The sequence below is a fragment of the Suncus etruscus genome, chromosome 10 (assembly GCF_024139225.1).
Source record: "Suncus etruscus isolate mSunEtr1 chromosome 10, mSunEtr1.pri.cur, whole genome shotgun sequence".
Taxonomy (NCBI): Eukaryota; Metazoa; Chordata; class Mammalia; order Eulipotyphla; family Soricidae; genus Suncus; species Suncus etruscus.
In genome coordinates this window covers 17,188,773-17,209,368 of record NC_064857.1, presented here as the reverse complement: position 1 = coordinate 17,209,368, position 20,596 = coordinate 17,188,773, and the positions used below count along the sequence as shown (strand labels likewise).

The 20,596-nt window shown below is 40.7% G+C and overlaps 1 protein-coding gene and 1 pseudogene across 1 annotated transcript in view; one reads left to right on the top strand and one right to left on the bottom strand.

The window, feature by feature from the left end:
• TPD52 (tumor protein D52) overlaps positions 1–20,596 on the bottom strand; it is a 130,322-nt gene that overhangs the window by 72,369 nt on the left and 37,357 nt on the right. Inside the window, 1 exon segment of the mRNA XM_049782044.1 lies at positions 2,191–2,372. Within this exon segment, the coding sequence (XP_049638001.1) occupies positions 2,191–2,372 (182 nt within the window).
• Positions 5,138–5,253, top strand: LOC126021216 (uncharacterized; annotated as a pseudogene).

Sequence of the window (20,596 nt, the reverse complement as noted above, 5' to 3'; positions counted from 1 at the left end):
CCTGATCCAGAAATAATAAATTATGGGGCCGGAGAGATAGCATGGAGGTAAGGCATTTACCATTCATGCAGAAGGTCATCGGTTCGAATCCAGGCATCCCATATGGTCCCCCGTGCATGCCAGAAGCAATTTCTGAGCACGGAGCCAGGAAAAACCCCTGAGCACTGCCGGGTGTGACCCAAAAACCACAAAAAAAAAAAAAAAAGAAATAATAAATTATAAAAATGTACATATTAAAAACTGATGAGACAAATCCTCCCTCCCTCCCTCCCCTCCCCCTTCCTCCTCTCCCACCCTCCTCTCTCTTCCTTCTTCCTTTTCTTTCTTTCCTTTCTTCTTATCCTTCCTTCCTTCCTTCCTTCCTCCCTCCTTCCCTCCTCCCTCCTCCCTCCCTCCCTCCCTCCCTCCCTCCCTCCCTTCCTTCCTTCCTTCCTTCCTTCCTTCCTTCCTTCCTTCCTTCCTTCCTTCCTTCCTTCCTCCCTCCCTCCCTCCATCTTTCTCTCCCTCCCTCCCTCCCTCCCTTTCTTCCTTCGCTTTTGATGATCAGGGGGACTGTATGGAGAAACAGGGACTGAACTTAGACCAGCTACTTACAAGGCAAGCACCCTATCCATTAAAATAGGGGTCCCTCAGACCACTGGAGGGACGAAGTATAGTTTAAAAAAAAAAAAACAACTATAGGGGCCAGAGTGGTGGCACAAGCAGTAGGGCATTTGCCTTGCGCCCGCTAGCCTAGGAGGGACTGCAGTTTGATCCCTGGTATCCCATATGGGACTATGAACAAAACTATGAACTATGAACAAACTCCTATGCACACTGCACATGTCTAATTTTGAAGTAAAAAGCCAAAACGATGGGGCCGGAGAGATAGCATAGAGGTAAGGCATTTTTTGCCTTTCATGCAGAAGGTTGGTGGTTCAAATCCCGGCATCCCATATGGTCCCCTGTGCCTGCCAGGGGCGATTTCTGAGCGCAGAACCAGGAGTAACCCCTGAGCGCTGCCGGGTGTGACCCCCCCCCCCAAAAAAAAAACCCAAAAACCCAAAAACCAAAATGGAAACAAATATAATATTTAAAATGACGAACAAGTAAAGTTAAATCAACAATCTTAGGAGTATTTCAACAGAAACTATGGGCCCTCTTCTACTAGACCATAGTTTGAGGACCCCTGTCTGAGACTGTGAGGAGTCATCAAGAGACAGAGAGAAAAAGAGGAGTCAGGACTAGTTGGCTGCAAGCAGGACAGGCAGCAGCAGCAAAAAAACAGAGCAGGCCAGATAAATGTCCTCGGTGGGCATATATGACACCAGGCCATTGCTTGAGGACCCCTGCACTATCTCTCTGGGCCTGAAAACTGTCATTTCTAGTTTATGTAACACTGTTATGTAACTCAGATTCTTAGTTACAAATCTCATATTCTTTATATTCTATTCCTTGGTCTCTCAGTCTCTTAGTGGTTTCCTACTTTATATTTGCAAATACCTTTATCTATATATACTAAAAGCAGTGAACTATACTCATAGAAATAGAAGTACTTAGGAATAATTAGAATCCTGTGAGTAGATATAAAATAATTACACAACAATAAAGCACCAGAATTTGTTGAAGTAGAAAAAGGAGGATGTCTAAGTAAAAAGAGAGATTCCGAAGTAGAGAAAGACTGAAACAGAAGGAACAAAGCAGGGTCATGTTAAACGGCCTAAGTCACATGCATTACGAAAAGCTGATTTGAGTTTTTGGTATGGAATGGCTTATTACTTAAATCCTCCCCACACTCTCTCACTGCTTCGAGAAGATATAAATCTAGCCTGACTAGACTAACATGACATGACACGAATCAGGCCTTAACTCACTAACAAGCAAGAGAAATAAGTGTATTGCCTGTCTTCAAAACTTGCATACTGGTATACAAACACTCAGGGAAGTTTTAAGTCTAATGACACCCTCGAGATATTTCAACCAGCACAAACACTCTTAAAATGTTTGTAAATGAGGGGCCAGTGCAGTGGCACTAGAGGTAAGGCATCTGCCTTGCAAGTGCTAGCCTACTATGGATCCCTCATCGTCCCATATGGTCCCAAGCCAGGAGCGATTTCTGACCACATAGACAGGAGTAACCCCTGAGTGTCAGTGGGTGTGGCCCCAAAACATTAACAAAACAAAAAAAAGTTTGTAAACGAATTTACTTACTCTCCATCCACTTCTGGTCTTTTACACACACAGTGAAACTTGCCACCAAAATCTATATAAAGGTCGTTTTCCACGATATGAAAGATTTGTCCAATGACCAGTTTATCCTTGGCAGGGCCCATTTGTGTAAGAGGAGAATGTCTCAGCATAGATGCGAAGGATTCCACGCTTTTTGAAGAGCTCTAAATGGAAAAGAGATATTTATATGCATTTACTTCAATATGCATATATGATGATAAGGGAAGGAAATGGAACAACAGGACAGTGGATAGGGCACTTAACTTGCACTCAGCTGGCCTGGGTTTGATCTCTGGCATCCCATATGCTTCCCGCAAGTCCTACCAGGAATAATCCCTTAGTGCAGAATAATCTCTGAGTACCTCCAGGTGTGTTTACTCCAAAACAAAAATATAAATAGCCTAAATTTGTAAGAGAAGGGCAATAAAATCTCTTGGGGCAAAATATTAAAAATTTTAAATACTGATTTTATTGTACATCTATATTCATTGTATATTTATATTAACCGCAGTAATAAACACACTTTAGTAAGACCCTGGTTTAAGAAGCTGGCATACTTTCCAACTTCATCCTCCTTGCCATTCTCAAGAGGAACCAGAAAAAAGGCATCAGTGCTTGGTAGAAGAACACTTTGATGAAGCAGTCCGGAGGGAATCTGGTATCCACTAGAAAGAGAATGTCCTAAAACGTTGACACCGGCACCTTCTGTGTTAATTAAACCATGTTCAAGTGTGAGCCACTGCGGGTAAGTGCCAGTGTCAATGTGTTTTAAACTCTATGTCTCAATATAAGAGAAGAGAGGTGGGGCCAGAATCAGAGCACTTGAAGAGAACCTCCAAAGAGGGGACTGACTGTATTTGAGTACGGACACCTGCCCTGATAAAAAGAAAAACAGGAATAAAAAGACTAGAAAGAGCACAGGGCTTAGAGTAATTTCCTTGCATGCAGCAAAACCAAGTAAGAATTCTGGGCACCAAATATAGTCCCCTAAACCCAGTTGGGTAAGGTCTCCAAATCTTAAAAAAAAAAAAAAAAAAAAAAAAAGCCTTCAAATTTATAGTTGGTGAGAGTGGTTTCAGTATAAATTTAAATATATTTACATGAAAATTAAGATATTAGCATAAAATGTCTTCATTTTTAATAGATTTTGACTAGTTGGTGCCTGAGTTTTTGCTGTGCAATATTTTTAAATGCCTTGACTTGTCATTTCTTTTTCCTAAAGTAAAATTTTAAATTTTCTTAATAACTTTCTTCCCTTTGGAGTTGGAAAGATATACATTAGTAAGGGGTAAGACCTTGAATCACTGACATTCTATATCATTCATGGAGCACTGCCAGGAGTGATTCCTATGTGCAGCACCAGGGGGAAGCCCTAAAATGAATTTTTCTTTCTTTAAAGAAACTTTAAATGTTCTTTAATTTTCATTAATACCAAATTTCTAGGAGTCTTTAAGTATAGAATTTATGTGAAGTATAACAACATATAATGCACAATAACTTTTTTTAACCTAAAAAGGTATTTTTTCAAGTATTTGCTTTTCCAGATATCCATGAGCACTAAAGTGTGTCTTCTACACATTTTTATAAATTTATGTATAGTGTGGTCTATGTACATACCAGGCTTAAACTTAAGAAAAATACCATTTCTGTTTCTGAGAGCCAACTATGTATTGGTATTGAAAGGATTAAATACTCCAGAGATTTTAAGTGCAAATGCCAAGCAAGGTGGGAGCATGGTAAGCAGAATATGCTTTAGCTTCCCAGAGACAGCCCGTTTGCCCCCAGCTGTAGTTGCAACTCATGTCCCAGGGTACTGCATGTTTTGATATTCTAAAGCCATAAACTCATACCCTGGTGCTTAAGAGTCTTTAATTTTGATAATATGGCAAAACATACTTAAGCCCGTGAACCAAATGCCTCAAGAAACTCTAACCCTTTGACTGATGCCAGTCTTCTGTATGCTGGAGGGAGGACATGGAGATGGATTTCGTTCACTGGGCTGGAATCTAGAGGGAAAGAATCTTTAGCTCATGTGGATAAATTAACCAAAGACAAGGCAGTAAAGGGAGATGTCAAAGAGAGCTGAAAAGGTAACTTGGGTTATTATACTTTGAACAATGATTGAGCCATGTTTTAGTTTGTTATCTTTTCACAATCTGTTGCTAAAGGAGGTCCTTAAAAAAAAAGATGCACCTTGAGAAACAAATGTCTTGTCAGAGAGAAGGTAGGTTTTATAAGACACATGAGGTTTTTTAATAAAGACAATACAGACATTGGTGATGTGTTTGCCCTCTAGAGGTGGTGCAAAGAGAGTGAACCATTATAAGCCACAAATTTCTATACCAGGCACCAGAGCAGCCAAGAGCCCTTCCTACTAGAGGGAAGAACTGACAGCTGTGGTGGTGGTAGTGGGGGGGGGAGGGGGGGAATAGGTGTCTCATCCCACATGCAACCAGGGAGCACTTCCCCTGCTGTGCACTATGATCTGCTTTTCCCATTTGCCCTCTTCTGTGCTAGTTGGCTACTCTTCATTTTTACTGGGGCAGGGATAGAGGAGATTTCCACCAAGGTCTAATTCAAGGTCTTTCTTAGCTACCACTGTTAGATACTGTAAGATGTAGTAAACTAGTCCCAAGACCTAACCATTTATTGGAGACCTCTCATTCAGTCACCACAAGAAACTGTTTCCCCAAAAATGGAATCTTCTTTATGAATGTGCAGAGATGTCTGGGCTAAAATTTGTATGGCAGTAAATGGTATTTACCTTTAAGTATTAGAAAACAATAGACTCAGATTTGGGACATTGGTGGCGGGAATGTTGCACTGGTGAAGGGGGGGGGGTTCTTTACATGACTGAAACCTAATCACAATCATTTATGTAATCAAGATGTTTAAATAAAGGAAAAAATGAAAAACAAAGAAAAGATAAGGCCTCCCAATGCTTACCACATGCTGTGTATAGAAAGAGGAGGTACAGTAAATGCTTCCCATATACACCTCAAACCAGGTCCTTTGCCTGGTCTGTATTGTGAATGGGGAACAAAAAAAGAAAAGAGGGGCCGGGTAGGTGGCGCTGGAGGTAAGGTGTCTGCCTTGCAAGCGCTAGCCAAGGAAGGACCGTGGTTCGATTCCCCGGCGTCCCATATGGTCCCCCCAAGCCAGGGGCGATTTCTGAGCACATAGCCAGGAGTAACCCCTGAGCGTCAAACGGGTGTGGCCCAAAAACCAAAAAAAAAAACAAAAAAAAAAAACAAAAAAAAAAATAAACAAAAAAAGAAAAGAAAAAGAAAAAGAAAACAATAGACTCTATATAACAGGAGTTCTTAATATATTTTCATGTGAAATATTTAGGAGATTTTAAAACTGTGTAAAAAGTAAAACTTAACTACTTCTGTTTCACACTCTTTGCTTTCCACATAGTTACATTTTAAATTGAGAATTCATATATTTCAGTGTGTGAAATTATTCTACTACAAGCAAAAAAAACAAAAAAACAAAAAACCCTAGACTAACATCTAAATTGTATGCTCACTGTACCATTTGGGAATGGTATCAAATAATCAGACAATGGGGCCGGAGAGATAGCATGGAGGTAAAGCATTTGCCTTTCACGCAGAAAGTCATCGTTTCGAATCCCGGCATCCCATATGGTCCCTCGTGCCTGCCAGGAGCAATTTCTGAGCACTGCCGGGAATGACCCAAAAACCACACAAAATAATAATAATAATCAGACAAAATTTATTCTTTTAAAAAAGTATGACCTAGAGGCTGGAGCAATAGCACAGAGAGTAGGGCATTTGTCTTTCACAAAGCCAACTTGTGTTTGATCCCTTATGGTCCCCGAGCCTGCCAGGAGAAATCTGAGTGCAGAGCCAGAAATAATCCCCAAGCATTACTAAGTGTGGTCCAAATAGAAAAGAGTTATAATCTAGTACTATCTCTGACTTCCTCAATTGCCAAATGAATCCTAATGATAAATGGAGTAAACCCCTCAATCCATATTGAGTTCTACAGTGTTAGCTACTTCACTGTTTGTGGTAGGTATGGATCATGGATCTGTTTCTAACACTGATTATAGAAAATTTTGCTATAAGACACATTTAGAGAACTGCCATTACCTTAGAGTTGACTGTCTTCTTTAGAAATAGGCCATAGAGTTGAGATTTCTCTCTTTTTTTTTTTTGTTTTGTTTTGTTTTTGGGTCACACCCAGAAGCACTAAGGGGTTACTCCTGGCTCTGTGCTCAGAAATCACTCCTGGTAGGCTCAGGGGACCATATGACATGCTGGGATTCAAACCACTGTCTGTCCTGGGTTAGCTGCGTGCAAGGCAAATGCTCTACCATTGTGCTATCTCTCTGGCTCCAGAGCTGAGATTTCTGAAGTATTCCTATTACTATGCCATTTTTCTCCTCTTTGAAGCTTGTAAGAATTAAAGAGTTAGAAAGGAAGACTGAATCAAAGTGATAATACAGGAGGTAGGGTGTCTATCTTGCACATGAGCAACCTGGGTTTGATCCCTGCCATCCCATCTGATCCCACAAGTCTGCCAGGAATCATTCTTGAGTGCAGTCAAAAGTAATCACTGAGCATTGCTAGGTGTTTTCAACACCCCCAAAAGGGGAAAGATACAGAGGCTGAATATATCGGAACAAAACCATGTTAATTAAATCATCAAATATGTTTGAATATTGAGTGCCTGTCATTCTATTAACATAAAAAATGTAAACTGGACAGGTAATATATAGTTAAGCCAACAAGACAACCTAGGTTGGGATTCAAGAAATGGCTGAAAACAACTGCTATTCCCTCTTTAATTTGCAAGAGTATTGTACCGTAGGCTGAGTGGGTTACAGGTAACCAACCCATACTGAGAACCAAGAAAGGCTTCTCCTTAATGGAGTTACAGTGCTTGTTCTTTGTTTTAAAAAGAAAATGCTGGCAGTAGGAAGCAAAGTCAACCAGAGAGACGGATCACAAATGCAAAGACCATAAACTATTGTGAAGCCAAGACAAGAAAGGGCTATACTGAAGCCAAGACAAGAAAGGGCTATACTGAAGCAGTGGTAACAGCTCTTTACCATTAGTATAGTTACCACTAGAACAGTTACTATCAAATTGATTGTACAAAGTAAGGGAAAAGAGAAGCCAGGGAAAAGGCAATTCAGTAGAAGATAGTTTCATACATATATGGTTAGGTATATTCATACAATTTCAAGAAACACTATATCAAAACACTTTAACTATATAAAAGCTCAACAACAAATCCCCCCCAAAAGAGGAAGAGAAGATGAAGAGATAATCCCCCATAGACAACTTAAAAGGAGTGGAGCTAGGGAGAAAGTGCAGCAGATAAACACCAGAACCAACTCACACCCGCCAATAGTGAGCCCTGAGAAGTTGCCTGAAAAACAAAGATGGTCAACAGGATATCAAAAAATGTTTATCATTATCAATGTTTAAAAATGCTTATCATTGCCAACTATCAAGGAAATAAAAATGACAATGAGACCTAAGTTGAAAAAAGTCCAGAATTACTTTACACACTGACAGGGATATGGAGGAAAAAGAACTCTGATTCAGTGATGACTGGTTCAGCCTTTTTGAAAAATGGTCTGGGAAATTTCTCAAAAAATTAAAAAGTGAACTTTATTTTGACCCTGCAATTCTATTCCTGGCTAGCTACCATCCAAACACAAAGACATTCACCTGAAAGAACATACACATACCTATGTTCATCACAGCGCTATTTACAATAGTCAAAATCTGTAAGTAACCCAAATTCCTAGTAGATAAATGGATAAAGAAATTGTGATTAGATACACAATAGAATACTACTCAGTTATCTGAGAAGAGGAAATCATGCAGTTCTGCAACAACTTGATGGAACTGGAGGAAGTCATGATAAGTGACTTGAGTCAGAGGGTAAAAGATAAATATCAATGATGTCACCCATTTGGAAAGTATAAGGAAACAAAACAGGACATTAAATAATTCCCAATTAAACAACCAGAGATACTGTCAATAAAACTGATCTGGGGCTGGAGAGATAGCACAGTGGTAGGGCATTTGCCTTGCACGCAGCCAACCCAGGACAAATAATGGTTCGATTCCCAGTTTCTCATATGGTCCACCCAGGCTACCAGGAGCAATTTCTGAGCACAGAGCCAGGAGTAACCCCTGAGCACCACCAGGTGTGAACCAAATCCCAAACAAACGAACAAACAAAATTTCACCAAAGACCCCTATGATCTGAGGATCAGGGAATGGGAGTGGAAGAAATATTGGTATAATGATAAGCATGCAGGTGCTATGGTGGTAAGTCTGATGCAACACCACTGCGTGTATAAAATAATATTGGTTTTTGTGCTAAAAAAAGGTTATGATATATATGTACATATATACATACAGACATATATATATATACACTTATGAAAGTTCACAAATAATATTCTATATAAATAGAAATTTCTCAAAAGAAATATATCAAACAGTGCTGGAGAGGACTTTATGGGATATACAAACCATGCTTTGCATGCAGGAATATAAGTTCAATCCTTAGTAACATATGAAACAACCCCCAACACAAAACTGGGAATAGTTACAGACTCAGTGGCCTCAGGTCCCCAAAAGGACAAAAACAAAACAAGCAAACAAAAAATAACAAATAATAATTTCTGTGTAAAACTATTTTCTTAATATTACAGAAAATATATAACATAGGGACTGGAGTGATAGCACAGTGGTAGGGTGTTTGCCTTGCATGCAGCTGACCTGGGACAAACCCAGGTTCAATTCCTGGCATCCCATGGTCCCTTGAGCCTGGAGGGAGTGATTTCTGAACACAGCCAGGAGTAACCCTTGAGCGCCGCCAGGTGTGCCCCCCCCCAAAAAAAAGGAGAAAAAAAGGAAAAAATAAAAGAAATATATAACTTAAAGAGAATATACTACTTAATTTTGTTTTCATTTTTTCATTTTTGTTTTTGGGCCATACTGAGCTATGTTCAGGACTTACTTACTCCTGGTTCTGCACTCAGGGATCACTCCTGGTAGTGCTCATGGGACCATATGCAATGCTGAGGACTAAATGTGGGAACACCCAAAAACTAAATCCGAGAACATGCTAAGTATGTACATGCCTTACAGACTTATTATCTCTGGCGCCAATTTAAATATTTTAATCTAGATTAAGCATATATAATAATACATGTAAGGTTATTTAATATATAGTTCGGAATCAGGCCTTTAATGCTAAAGAAAACATATGCTATCAATTGGGCTCCCTTGTATTAGCTGTGCCGAAGCAGTGGCGTAGAAATGGGGCATTTGCCTTGCATGCAGCTTACACAGGACGGACGGATCCCTGGCGTACCATATGGTTCCCTGAGCTAGGAGTGATTTCTGAGCACATAGCCAGGAAAAACCCTTGAGCATCACTGGGCGTGGACCAAAAACAAAACAAAAAAATACCAATCAGAAATAAAATAACAATACTCATAAATATTTGTCTTCACCACGATATTTAAAGATGGTAAAGAACTTACTTGTCTTATTTGCCTCTAAAGAAGTCTCTGTGTATATATGCATTTTAATTCTAAGAAAACAACTGAAAAATAGAGTAGGAATGGTACCATTTCTCCTTCTTTTTTTTTTTTTTTTTTTTTGGTTTTTGGGCCACACCCGTTTGACGCTCAGGGGTTACTCCTGGCTATGTGCTCAGAAATCGCCCCTGGCTTGGGGGGACCATATGGGACGCCGGGGGATCGAACCGCGGTCCTTCCTTGGCTAGCGCTTGCAAGGCAGACACCTTACCTCCAGCGCCACCTACCCGGCCCCCAACCATTCCTCCTTCTACAGTATCCTATGTCAATGTTTTACAAGCACACTAATCAAAAAGTTCTTTCAGAGGTGTCTTACATAAAGACAATTGCGAAAAAGTGCTTTCAGATAATAAATAAGAAATGGTACTGGTGAGGCCATCGCAACAAAACAGGTGGAAGGGCGTTTGCCTTGCAAGCAACCAATCCAGTTTTGATCCCAGGCAATCCAATGCTACTGATATCTACATCTACTTCTTAGTTCTTTTTTGTTCATTTGTCTTGGTTCTGCACTTAGGAATCATTTTTGGTGATGCTCAGGGGACCATATGGTGAACCAAAGATTGAATCCGGGCCAGCTATGTGCAAAATGTCTACCTTAGCCACTGGTGTCTCTCTGGTTCTACTGCTACTTCTTATTCTAAGCCTACAAAATAAAAGCACAGGTACAATTTAAATAAAGCCCAGGAAAAGAACAGAAATTTATTTTAGAAATAGGCTCTCAAAAGTCTCAAGGTTAAGGCTGTGAACACAAGAACCTACCTTACCAGTTTCAGAGAACACAACGTTCAGAGGGGTTGTCTAGGGTTGGGGACAGTACAAGGGAGTGGAATGCATGCTTGGCAGGGATTCCAGATTTAATCAAACACTGTTGGAGTACTCCTCAACCACCTGCTTTTCACTCCACTACCCCCCAAAAGATGGGATGTCTAGCCGACCTGTTTCTGGGTTATCAGACTGATTCATTTTTACTTCAATTTCCTGAGCTATCCCTACTTCCATTATTAAGATGTATCTATGTTGTAAATGGTGTACAATGGCAAAACATTTGGGGGGGGGCACACCTAGTGATACTCAGGGGTTCCTCCGGGCTCTGTGCTCAGAAATCGCTCATGGCTTGGGATACCATATAGGAATAGGACACCAAGGGATCAAACCACGGTCTATCCTGGGTTAGCCACGCGCAAGGCAAACACCCTACTGCTGCGCCATCGCTCTGGCCCCTGTAAAACATTTTCAGGTGTTATTTAAACCAATACTAACTTCTACAGAACTAATCTACTACCAGAGAGATTACATAAGGTTTACAAAGGTTACATGATAAATGGAGTTTTAGTTCAAGTCTACCCCTAAACTAACTGTTAATTAATTCCCTATTATAGAATACACAATTAAAAATGGCCCTGTCCCGGCGAGGTGGCACTAGAGGTAAGGTGCCTGCCTTGCAAGCGCTAGCCAAGGAAGGACCGCGGTTCGATCCCCTGGCGTCCCATATGGTCCCCCCAAGCCAGGGGCAATTTCTGAGCGCTTAGCCAGGAGTAACCCCTGAGCATCAAATGGGTGTGGCCGGAAAAACAAAAAAACAAACAAAATAAATGGCCCTGTCACAAAGTCTCCTTGTCCCTCTGCTGCTCTGGACCCTGGAGAATGGAGAAAAGTACAAGGCAGGTTCCAAGCAGCCATGAGTCAGTGCTTGGTTATAAAAGATATTGGTCGCCAGTGGTCAAGACCAGTCTCATAGCCAGAGTGATAATATGAAGGTAAAGCATTTGCCCTGCAAGGGGCCAACCCATGTTTGATCCCCAGCATCCCATATTAAATTAAAATAAAGTAGACTCAGCAACTGGCAGGAAGAACCCCTGCGTTCAGTGTCTAATCTATAGAGTGAGGGAAAGCCAAGCAGAAGATACTAGTATTTCTACCTACCAAAAAAACAAACGAAAGGCCCTACTATATTTTTGGAGCAATTACAACAATCGGCTGCAACAGAACACCTGGAAGTGCTCAGGGGTAATTTTGACCATATCCGCATCCAACTTGCATATGTGGCTCTACAGAAAATGTACAGTTCTCAGGAACGACAACGTCACTATAAATTTGGTGAAGTGAGAACTCTTAATTGCAGATTTTCCACATGTGGCTCCATGGCTGGAGTAAATCACATGTGATAACTGATCCAAGAAATAATTTCCTTTCCTAGACCTGCTAGTAAATAATCTCTTGTTCCGGATTATGAATTATTCAATTCTATGCGACCAACTAGACTGCAGACTTTACCTGCCACCAATTCCAGCAGATATCATGCTGATCCACTGTACATGCTGAGTGAATCAGGAAACAGAAAGTAGCAACCACTCCAGACACAGGACAAGGCACAAGCATGTTAGAGTAGAAAACAAACTCACAAAAAATGCTGATCCTTATAGGTGCCCAGTGGACTGAGACATACTGAGACACCCTGTTCTTTTTTTTTTTTTTTTTTTGGTTTTTGGGCCACACCCTGTGACACTCAGGGGTTACTCCTGGCTATGCGCTCAGAAGTTGCTCCTGGCTTCTTGGGGGACCATATGGGACGCCGGGGGATCGAACCGCGGTCCGTCCTAGGCTAGCGCAGGCAAGGCAGGCACCTTACCTCCAGCGCCACTGCCCGGCCCCTACACCCTGTTCTTAACACTAAGAATAAAGTACATTGCCCAGTGAGCTTCTGCACATGGGAAGCAAGAAATACTGTATTTGGACAATCTTCTGTCTAACCGAGTTAAAATTGCCCCAAACTGCCAGTTTGACCATGGGCTAAAACAAAATAGAGCTTTATCACTGGTCTTTAGTACCAAGAAAATAACTCTTACTTGAGCTTTTGACCTGTTGTAGTACTTCACAATGCCTGTAATGGACAAAAATATAGAGCCAGACCTCTAGAGGTAAATTATAGCATAAGCTAAGGTGGCCCAGAAAGGCAGTGGTAAAAGAAAAAAAGGTCTCCCAGAAGCCCCAGATGATCATTTCACCTAAAAAAAGATGGCCTAAGATAAGGGCCTCTATTTTTGAGTATGAGATGGCTAATGATTTTTCTGAATAATCAGAAATTGAGAAGAAAGATGACTGAGGAAAAGATGTGTACAGATTTTTATCTGAATGTACATCTCCATTTCACTGAGTTAAAATTCTCTCTGCCCTGGCAGGCACATACTGGTATAGCTTCTCCGAGAACCCAACCATCAAGTTGGATTATTGGCCAGAGATGATTTGTTGAACTGCTATCCTCTGGCCTAGTCTACTACTCATTATCAACAACAGAGTGTCCAATAATTTAAACAGGGAGGCCAAATCTAAACTAAATCAACACTGCTTACTTTGCCCCCAAATTTCTACAAATCCAGCTCATGATTTGTTTCCGTTATTCCTGTTACTTACTGCGAATAAATAAAAAACAAATTTAGGCAATCATGATGCAATATTAATGTAATCAAAACAGGGACATTTAATACAGTCTTTGAAAGGAAAAATACTTCAATAGATTAAACAGAGGGAGCAAGATTTCTGAGCAAAATGAATAGTTCAGCAAAATTTAGAAAACTGGTCTAGGATTCAGTTCAGTGAAAGGCATTAGATTCGATACTTGGCACTCACTTTCTACCCAAAAGAAGTTAGGAAGAGACACAAGGTGCCCAGTGGACTGAGACATACTGAGACACCCTGTTCTTAACACTAAGAATAAAGTACATTGCTTGGGAAGTCTGAAGAGTCTCACTGGGCATGATCAGTTCTTAAATCCACCTCAAACATAAATTATGTCCAGAATATATTCATATTATTTTTTATTTTAATTTGTTTGTTTTTGGGGCCACACCTGGTGATGCTCAGGGGTTACTACTGGCTATACACTCAGAAACTGCTCCTAGGGGCCGGAGAGATAGCATGGAGGTAAGGCATTTGCCTTGCATGCAGAAGAACTGTGGTTTGAATGCCCACATCCTATATGGCCCTCGAGCCTGCCAGGAGCGATTTCTGAGCATAGAACCAGGAGTAACCCCTGAATGCTGCCGGGTGTGACACCAAAACCAAAAAAAAAAAAAAAATGCTCCTGGCTTAGGGTAATACATGAGATGCCGGGGGATCGAACCATGGTCCATCCTAGGCTAGTGCAAGCAAGGCAGATGCCTCCGCTAGTACCACCGCTCAGACCCCTCATCTTATCTTTTAGATAAGATAATTGTAAGCACAAAATTGTAGGAACTATGTCCATGTAATAGCCTTTTCATTGTTTTGGGAGAGTCCAGGCTATGCTCTAGGCTTACTCCTGACTGTTAAGGCATCATTGCTGAAGTACTGAAGTACTGGAGGAATGATATGCAATACCAAGGACCATATAGGAGCCAACTATGTACAAGTCAAACGCCTTAACTCCAGCATATTTTCTTCAGCACTTTTTGTTGTTTTTCTATTAACTTGTCATTTCCTTTGAATATAATCCAATATGAAGCAAAAAATTTCAGACTATATTTACTTGTATTTATTTCTAGGATTCCTAACAGTAAAATTAGCCTGCACTATGGTCAAAACCAGAAATGTTTTTCAACGTTCTTTACCAAATATCAGTTTGGCTTTGAAGGGAAGAGGACTTCCAAGCTGATATCCCACCAACCACATGCAATTCAATGCTAGGATCTGAGGGTGCGGTGCTACTTAATTCCTGCAAGAACACACAACCCAAGGACGAGGCCTTGGTGGGTGAAGAGAATCTGGTGCCAGGAACATAACCCAAGTCACTGGCTATCTCCTAGTTCCAGAAAATATTACTTTTTTAAAACTGAAACCTTTAAAGTTGTCATTATAAATCAGTAGAAAAACAAAGTACTAAATCAAACCATCTAATTTTGTTACCACATGAACTTATCACACTTAAAACGTACACTAAAGGGGCCAAAGTGGTAGTATAGCAGATTGGGTGCTTGCCTTGCAGGTGGACAATCCAGGTTCAGTCCCTGACTTGTGAGGCAGGTGACCCCCTCTGCACTGACAGGATTGATTCTAAGTATAGATCCAGGAGTAATCCAAGTACCACCAGAAATGACCCCAAAAAACAGACAAGCATAAACTAAATCCTTACACTAAAAAAAGGGTATTTCCCTTTTATATTGCATAAAACACCTTAATAATTTCACTTTTTCCAGTATTCTGAATAGAGAAAAATGTCTGATTTATATATGTCTTATTTGCCTTGCATGTAGTCGACCTGGGTTCGATCTCTAGAATCAGTATCTCACATGGTCCCCCGAGCTCCGCCAGTAGTAATTTCTGAGCACAGAGCCAGGAGTTACTCCTGAGCACAGCTGGGTGTGGCTCAAAAATAAACAAATAAAATCCAGCATTTTGAAATAAAAAATAGCAACAAGAAATAACCATGAAAAAAAAATGACAAAAACTATTTGCCCCCTATCATTGCTAAAACTTTTCTATATCACATAAACAAACTAGCAAAATACTATTTTCTATATTAGATCATGTGCAGTTTGGCCTTAAAAACAAAACTGTTTTCAACTCGATGAATTTGCTGCCCTCTATGGGAAAACACAGGAATATTAACAAAACAGAAAAGTAAATCTTGCTGAATTGTGTCGCCACCTTGTGGCCATAAAATGGGTCATTTGCCATATAATACAGTTTAACAAGTGGACTGATTATTTTCCAAGTAACTCGGGAGAGCTAAGGAATCAAAATATTTTTCAAAGGGTTAAAGGCACCTGACATTAAAATATACATATTTAGTAAATAATTATTTATTAATGTCAGGCCCCTTAAACACAAGAATATGTTATTCTGGTTTCAAAATGAAAAGCGCCTGGCCCCTACACTCAACCAAATAACTAGAGACAGGAATAGCTCAATATTATAGAGAGCCAAAGAAAAAGAGACAGGCATAAAGAGAGCATAGATATCTATGGATCTACAACTCTCCAGAAAGAACAGTGGTATTTCCCACTGCCTATACCAGGGGTCTTCAAACTATGGCCCACGGGCCACATGTGGCCCGCAGAGGAGTCTGATCCGGCCCTCCAGCAGTGAGCGCTATTTGGTTGCCAAGATACCTGCCAGCATATACACTCAGTGTATATCCAAATATCAGGAACCATGCACTCAAAATGGTAACCATCTTTGGTAGCACTTATGCCTGTGAACAGACTTTTTCAAGAATGAAACATCTGAAATCTCCAACCAGATCAAGATTAACTGATGCCCACTTGCATCACTTGTTATGGCTGGCAGTGACAAATATGGAACCAGACATTGACCATCTCATTAGCCAAAAGCAGGCCCATAGTTCCCATTGAAATACTGGTGCGTGATCTGTTTATTTATAAATGGTTTTCATTTTATATATATATATATATATATATATATATATATATATATATATATATATATATATATATAAGATATGTGCAGTGTGAGTAGGAATTAGTAGCTCATATAGTCCGGCCCTCCAGCTCTCTTAAGGGACCGTAATCCGGCCCCCACTTTAAAAAGTTTGAAGACCCATGGCCTATACTATAGATCTCTGGAACTTAGCTCAAATGTTTGGTTACAATATTCATGTGGGAGCCAGAGATAGGAACAGGTTAAGGCACTTGCTTTGCACGTGCACATCCTTAGTCTGATTCCCAGCATTGCATAGAGTCCCCTGAGCATTGCCAAGAGTGAGCAATACCCCAAATGAAACTTTCCAAAAAACCTTTTACTTTGTGAATCATCCACCTGAACTTTCTGCCTTACCCTTCTTCCTCCTGACCATTATCTGCATCAGTGGGGAAAGTTGGGTTTGTAGATTACACAGGTCAACAAAATCCAGTGGTCCTGGAACCTACGGACCCAGACAGATGCTTCTCATTAGCTGCTTGCAGCCCACCTGTCTATATTATATGGTCCATAAATGATATTAAAAAACGAGAATTCTATTTATGGGTGATTGTCTTCCCACTGTAACTTCACCTTGTCCTTTCTCTTTGCATCTTTGTCTTCATAAAATTAAAAAATAAATACCCACCAAATAAGAAAAAAAGAAATATCCAAGTGGCCCTGGCAGAATAAAGGTTCCCCTCTCCTGATTAGACTAATACCTAAGCCCCAAACCTCAGCATTTCTTTCTACGACTTTACTGACCTTGACTCACTGTAGACTGGCTCATATTGTTGGAAAACAATATGGTTATTCCTCAAAAAAACTAGAAAGTGGGCTTCTATATGATCCAGCAATACCACTCCTAGGGATATACACTAGGAATCCAAAAACACCATGCAGAAAAGCCCTCTGCATTATTATTTTTGTGGCAACACTATTTACAATAGCCAGAATCTGGAAACAACCCAAGTACCTGAGAACTGAGAACTGGCTAAAGAAACTATTGTACACCGACAAAATGAGTACTATGCAGCTATTAGGAAAGATGATGTTATGAAATTTTCTTAGACATGAATAGGAGGTTATCGTATTTTTTGTACTGTAAGACACACACACGCACACACACACACACTCCACTCCAGTACATTTTATGGAGTGAATGCTGCCTGGAGCTGACACCTGAGTGCAGGGGAGGAGAGCATCAAAAAACTATGACTTATTGTCAGGTGCATCTTATAGAGCACAAAATACAGTATCATACTGTGTGAAATGAGCATAAACAGAGGGAGAAAGATAAATATAAAAATAATAGTTCTCATTTATGGAACATTAGAAAATAAAAGACAGAATAGCAATAATATCTAGAGACAATAGATATAAGGGCCAGGAGGAAGAGTCTATGGCAGGAAGCTTGCAACGAAGAGCTGAAGTTGCAGTTAGGGTAAAAAAGGGTCCACTATGACAATGGTACACTCAAACAGGGTGTTAAGGGGATAAATAGATACACATGGTACCCCTTCATTAGCAATAGTGCAAACCATAATGTCAAAGGGAAGAAAAGGAAGAGAGAAACAGTGAGAAGTGAAATGTCTGCCCAGAAGCAGGCAGGAAGGAGGAGAGAAGAGAAAAGGGAACATTGGTGAAGTGAAACATATACTGACGAAGGGTGGTAACTTTCAATAGCAAACAATCTCTTATACTTGTCAACATAAACATTGCCAGTAAAAGACTTTCAAAAAACATTAAAATTAATAATGATGTCATATTTTCGGCTTTTTTTACGTGTCTGTGTGTGTGACCACAAAGGGTCAAGCTACACTTTAGACCAGGGGTCCCCAAACCATGACCCATGGGCCACATGTGCCCCCCAAAAGGACATTTACCAGCCCAGTCGAGCGTTTTTTGCCACTACTGCCTGTCCTGCGTAGCTGCCGACTCAACCAGGCCCTAAGTACGCCTGTATGGGATGTGCACCGCACTCTCTAACTCTCCTCAGTCTTGGGCAAGAGTCCTCATCTACAGCTCGCCAAAAGCAGGCCTATAGTTCCCATTGAAAAACTGCTAAGTTTGTTCATTTAACTTTACTTATTCTTCATTTAAATATTGCATTTATTCATGTTTAATTTTGTTGGTTTTTTTATTTCAAAATAAAGTCTGTGCAGTGTGCATAGGAATTTGTTCATAGTTTTTTTTTTTTAACTATAGTCTCGCCCTGTAACAGTTTGAGGAACAGTGAATTGGTCCCGTTTAAAATGTTTGAGGATTCCTGCTTTAGACTCATAAGTTAGCACATTAGTAAATGTCCTTAAATTAGGAGAAATTGCATGGATTTTTAAGTTAAAGGTAATTTCATTTCAGCTCGCTCCTTCCTTCCTTCCTTCCTTCCTTCCTTCCTTCCTTCCTTCCTTCCTTCCTCCCTCCCTTCCCTTCCTCCCTTCCACACACACACACACACCACCCTACACCAACTACAGTGTGCTCACTACACACGAACACACACACACCACCCTACACCAAATTCCAGTGCAACTACAGTGTTCACACCCCACACGAACACAAACACACATAGGCATGCACGTGTCAACTAGAGCCCTGCTTCCAGCCTCCCCAACAGCGTTTCCCTTGAGGTTCCCCTTCCATCAATCACCCCAGAGAAGGATGTGCACTTTGCAAAGCAGACAAGGATCCAGCAGGTAAATGAATGAGCAAATAAAAGTACAACTAAGAGGGCTGGGGAGATCAAGACAAGACACCAGCTCCTCCTCAACAGGCCAAGAAGCTAGGATTGAACCTGGATTCCCCACCCACCATGCAGGGAGAGTCCCAGGCCTCCTCCAAAAATGCTGTCCCCCAAAACGTGGTCCCCAAGGTGCAGCCAAGCCAGGCACAAGGCCACTTCCGGTGGCGCCCGAACACTCACTCGACTGGGCCCGAGCTCCGAATGCCGCTCCAGAGCGCTCGCAAAACCTCCGGGGCGCGTTTTCGATGCTGTGGAATCGGGATCCTCACCCCCAGATTCGCTTTTCGTGCCCGTGTTCCGACACGGTGGTCGGGAGAAGAAGAAAACGCGTGAAAAGTGCCTCTTGGAGGCCATGGGACGCGTTAGACACAGCGCCGCCATGATGACTCACCTCTGACCCTTGACCTGACGTATGCGTGGGGTCACGGGGCGGGATTTCCGGAGCCCCGCCCGCCCCTCCTAGAGTGACGTTGTCTGTGCGCGCTTGGCCTGGACCAAAGCAAGCGGCCCCCGAGAAGGGATGGTGAATGGATGCCTGGCTACATGGCTCTGTGCTTGAAACTCCACTCTTAATCACTGTCTATCATTGAATATTTTTATTTATTTAAATTTAATGATTTAATTCTTAATAAAATGATTGTATTATAAATAAATGTTTATTATTAATGAAATTATTTTATTGTAAATATTTATCATTCATAAAATGGTTTTTATTATAAATAAATGCTTTATTAATAAACTGATTTTATTCATGATAAATGTTTATTATTAATAACATAGTTTAAATTTGTATTTATCATTGAATAATCTATCATTGAAACACACTGTGAATCTGTGATTATTTTTTTCTCACAACTTTAAAATCATTTACCACTACACAACTATTTTTAATTTTTATTGTGGCCAAAGTGAATTACAAATCTTTCACAGTAATATTTAAGGTATGTAATGACATTGAATCAGGGGCATTCCCACCACCAATGATATCCTCCCTCCACTCCTGTTCCCGGCATGCATCCCATATCTCCCTCCTTTACCCCCCCAAAATACTAGTGCAACTGGTCCCCGCTTGTAGAGCTTGCTGTGGATTAGGTATAGATTCTGTTTGGTTAACTTTGGGTTTCATGTTCAGGTATGATTTTTTTAAATACTTTTAAAAATATTTTTTAATCAATATAACAGTTGGGTCTGTAAAACAAAACTAATTAAATTTAAAAAAAATTAAAATTGCAGAACTGAATTTTCTGGAGTTACTCATGGCTATGCACTCAGAAATCGCTCCTGGCTTGGGGACCATTTGGGATGCCAGGGACTCTAACCACGGTCCGTCTTAGGCTAGTGTGGGCAAGGCAGATGCCTTACCACTGGCTGTGATTCGCTGCTGGCAATTACCTGTTTAACATTTACAGTAAATGAATTTATTATTATTATTATTATATTACATTTTGCAGTCAATGAATTTTGAGATGCTGAATGAAGATTCTCCTCCCTCACATCTCCTGGGTATTAGCCTGAATAAATTTTTTATTGTTGTTTGTTTTTTGGGCCACACCCGTTTGATGCTTAGGGGTTACTCCTGGCTAGGCACTCAGAAACTGTCCCTGGCTTGGGGGGGACCATATGGGATGCTGGGGAATCGAACCACGGTCATC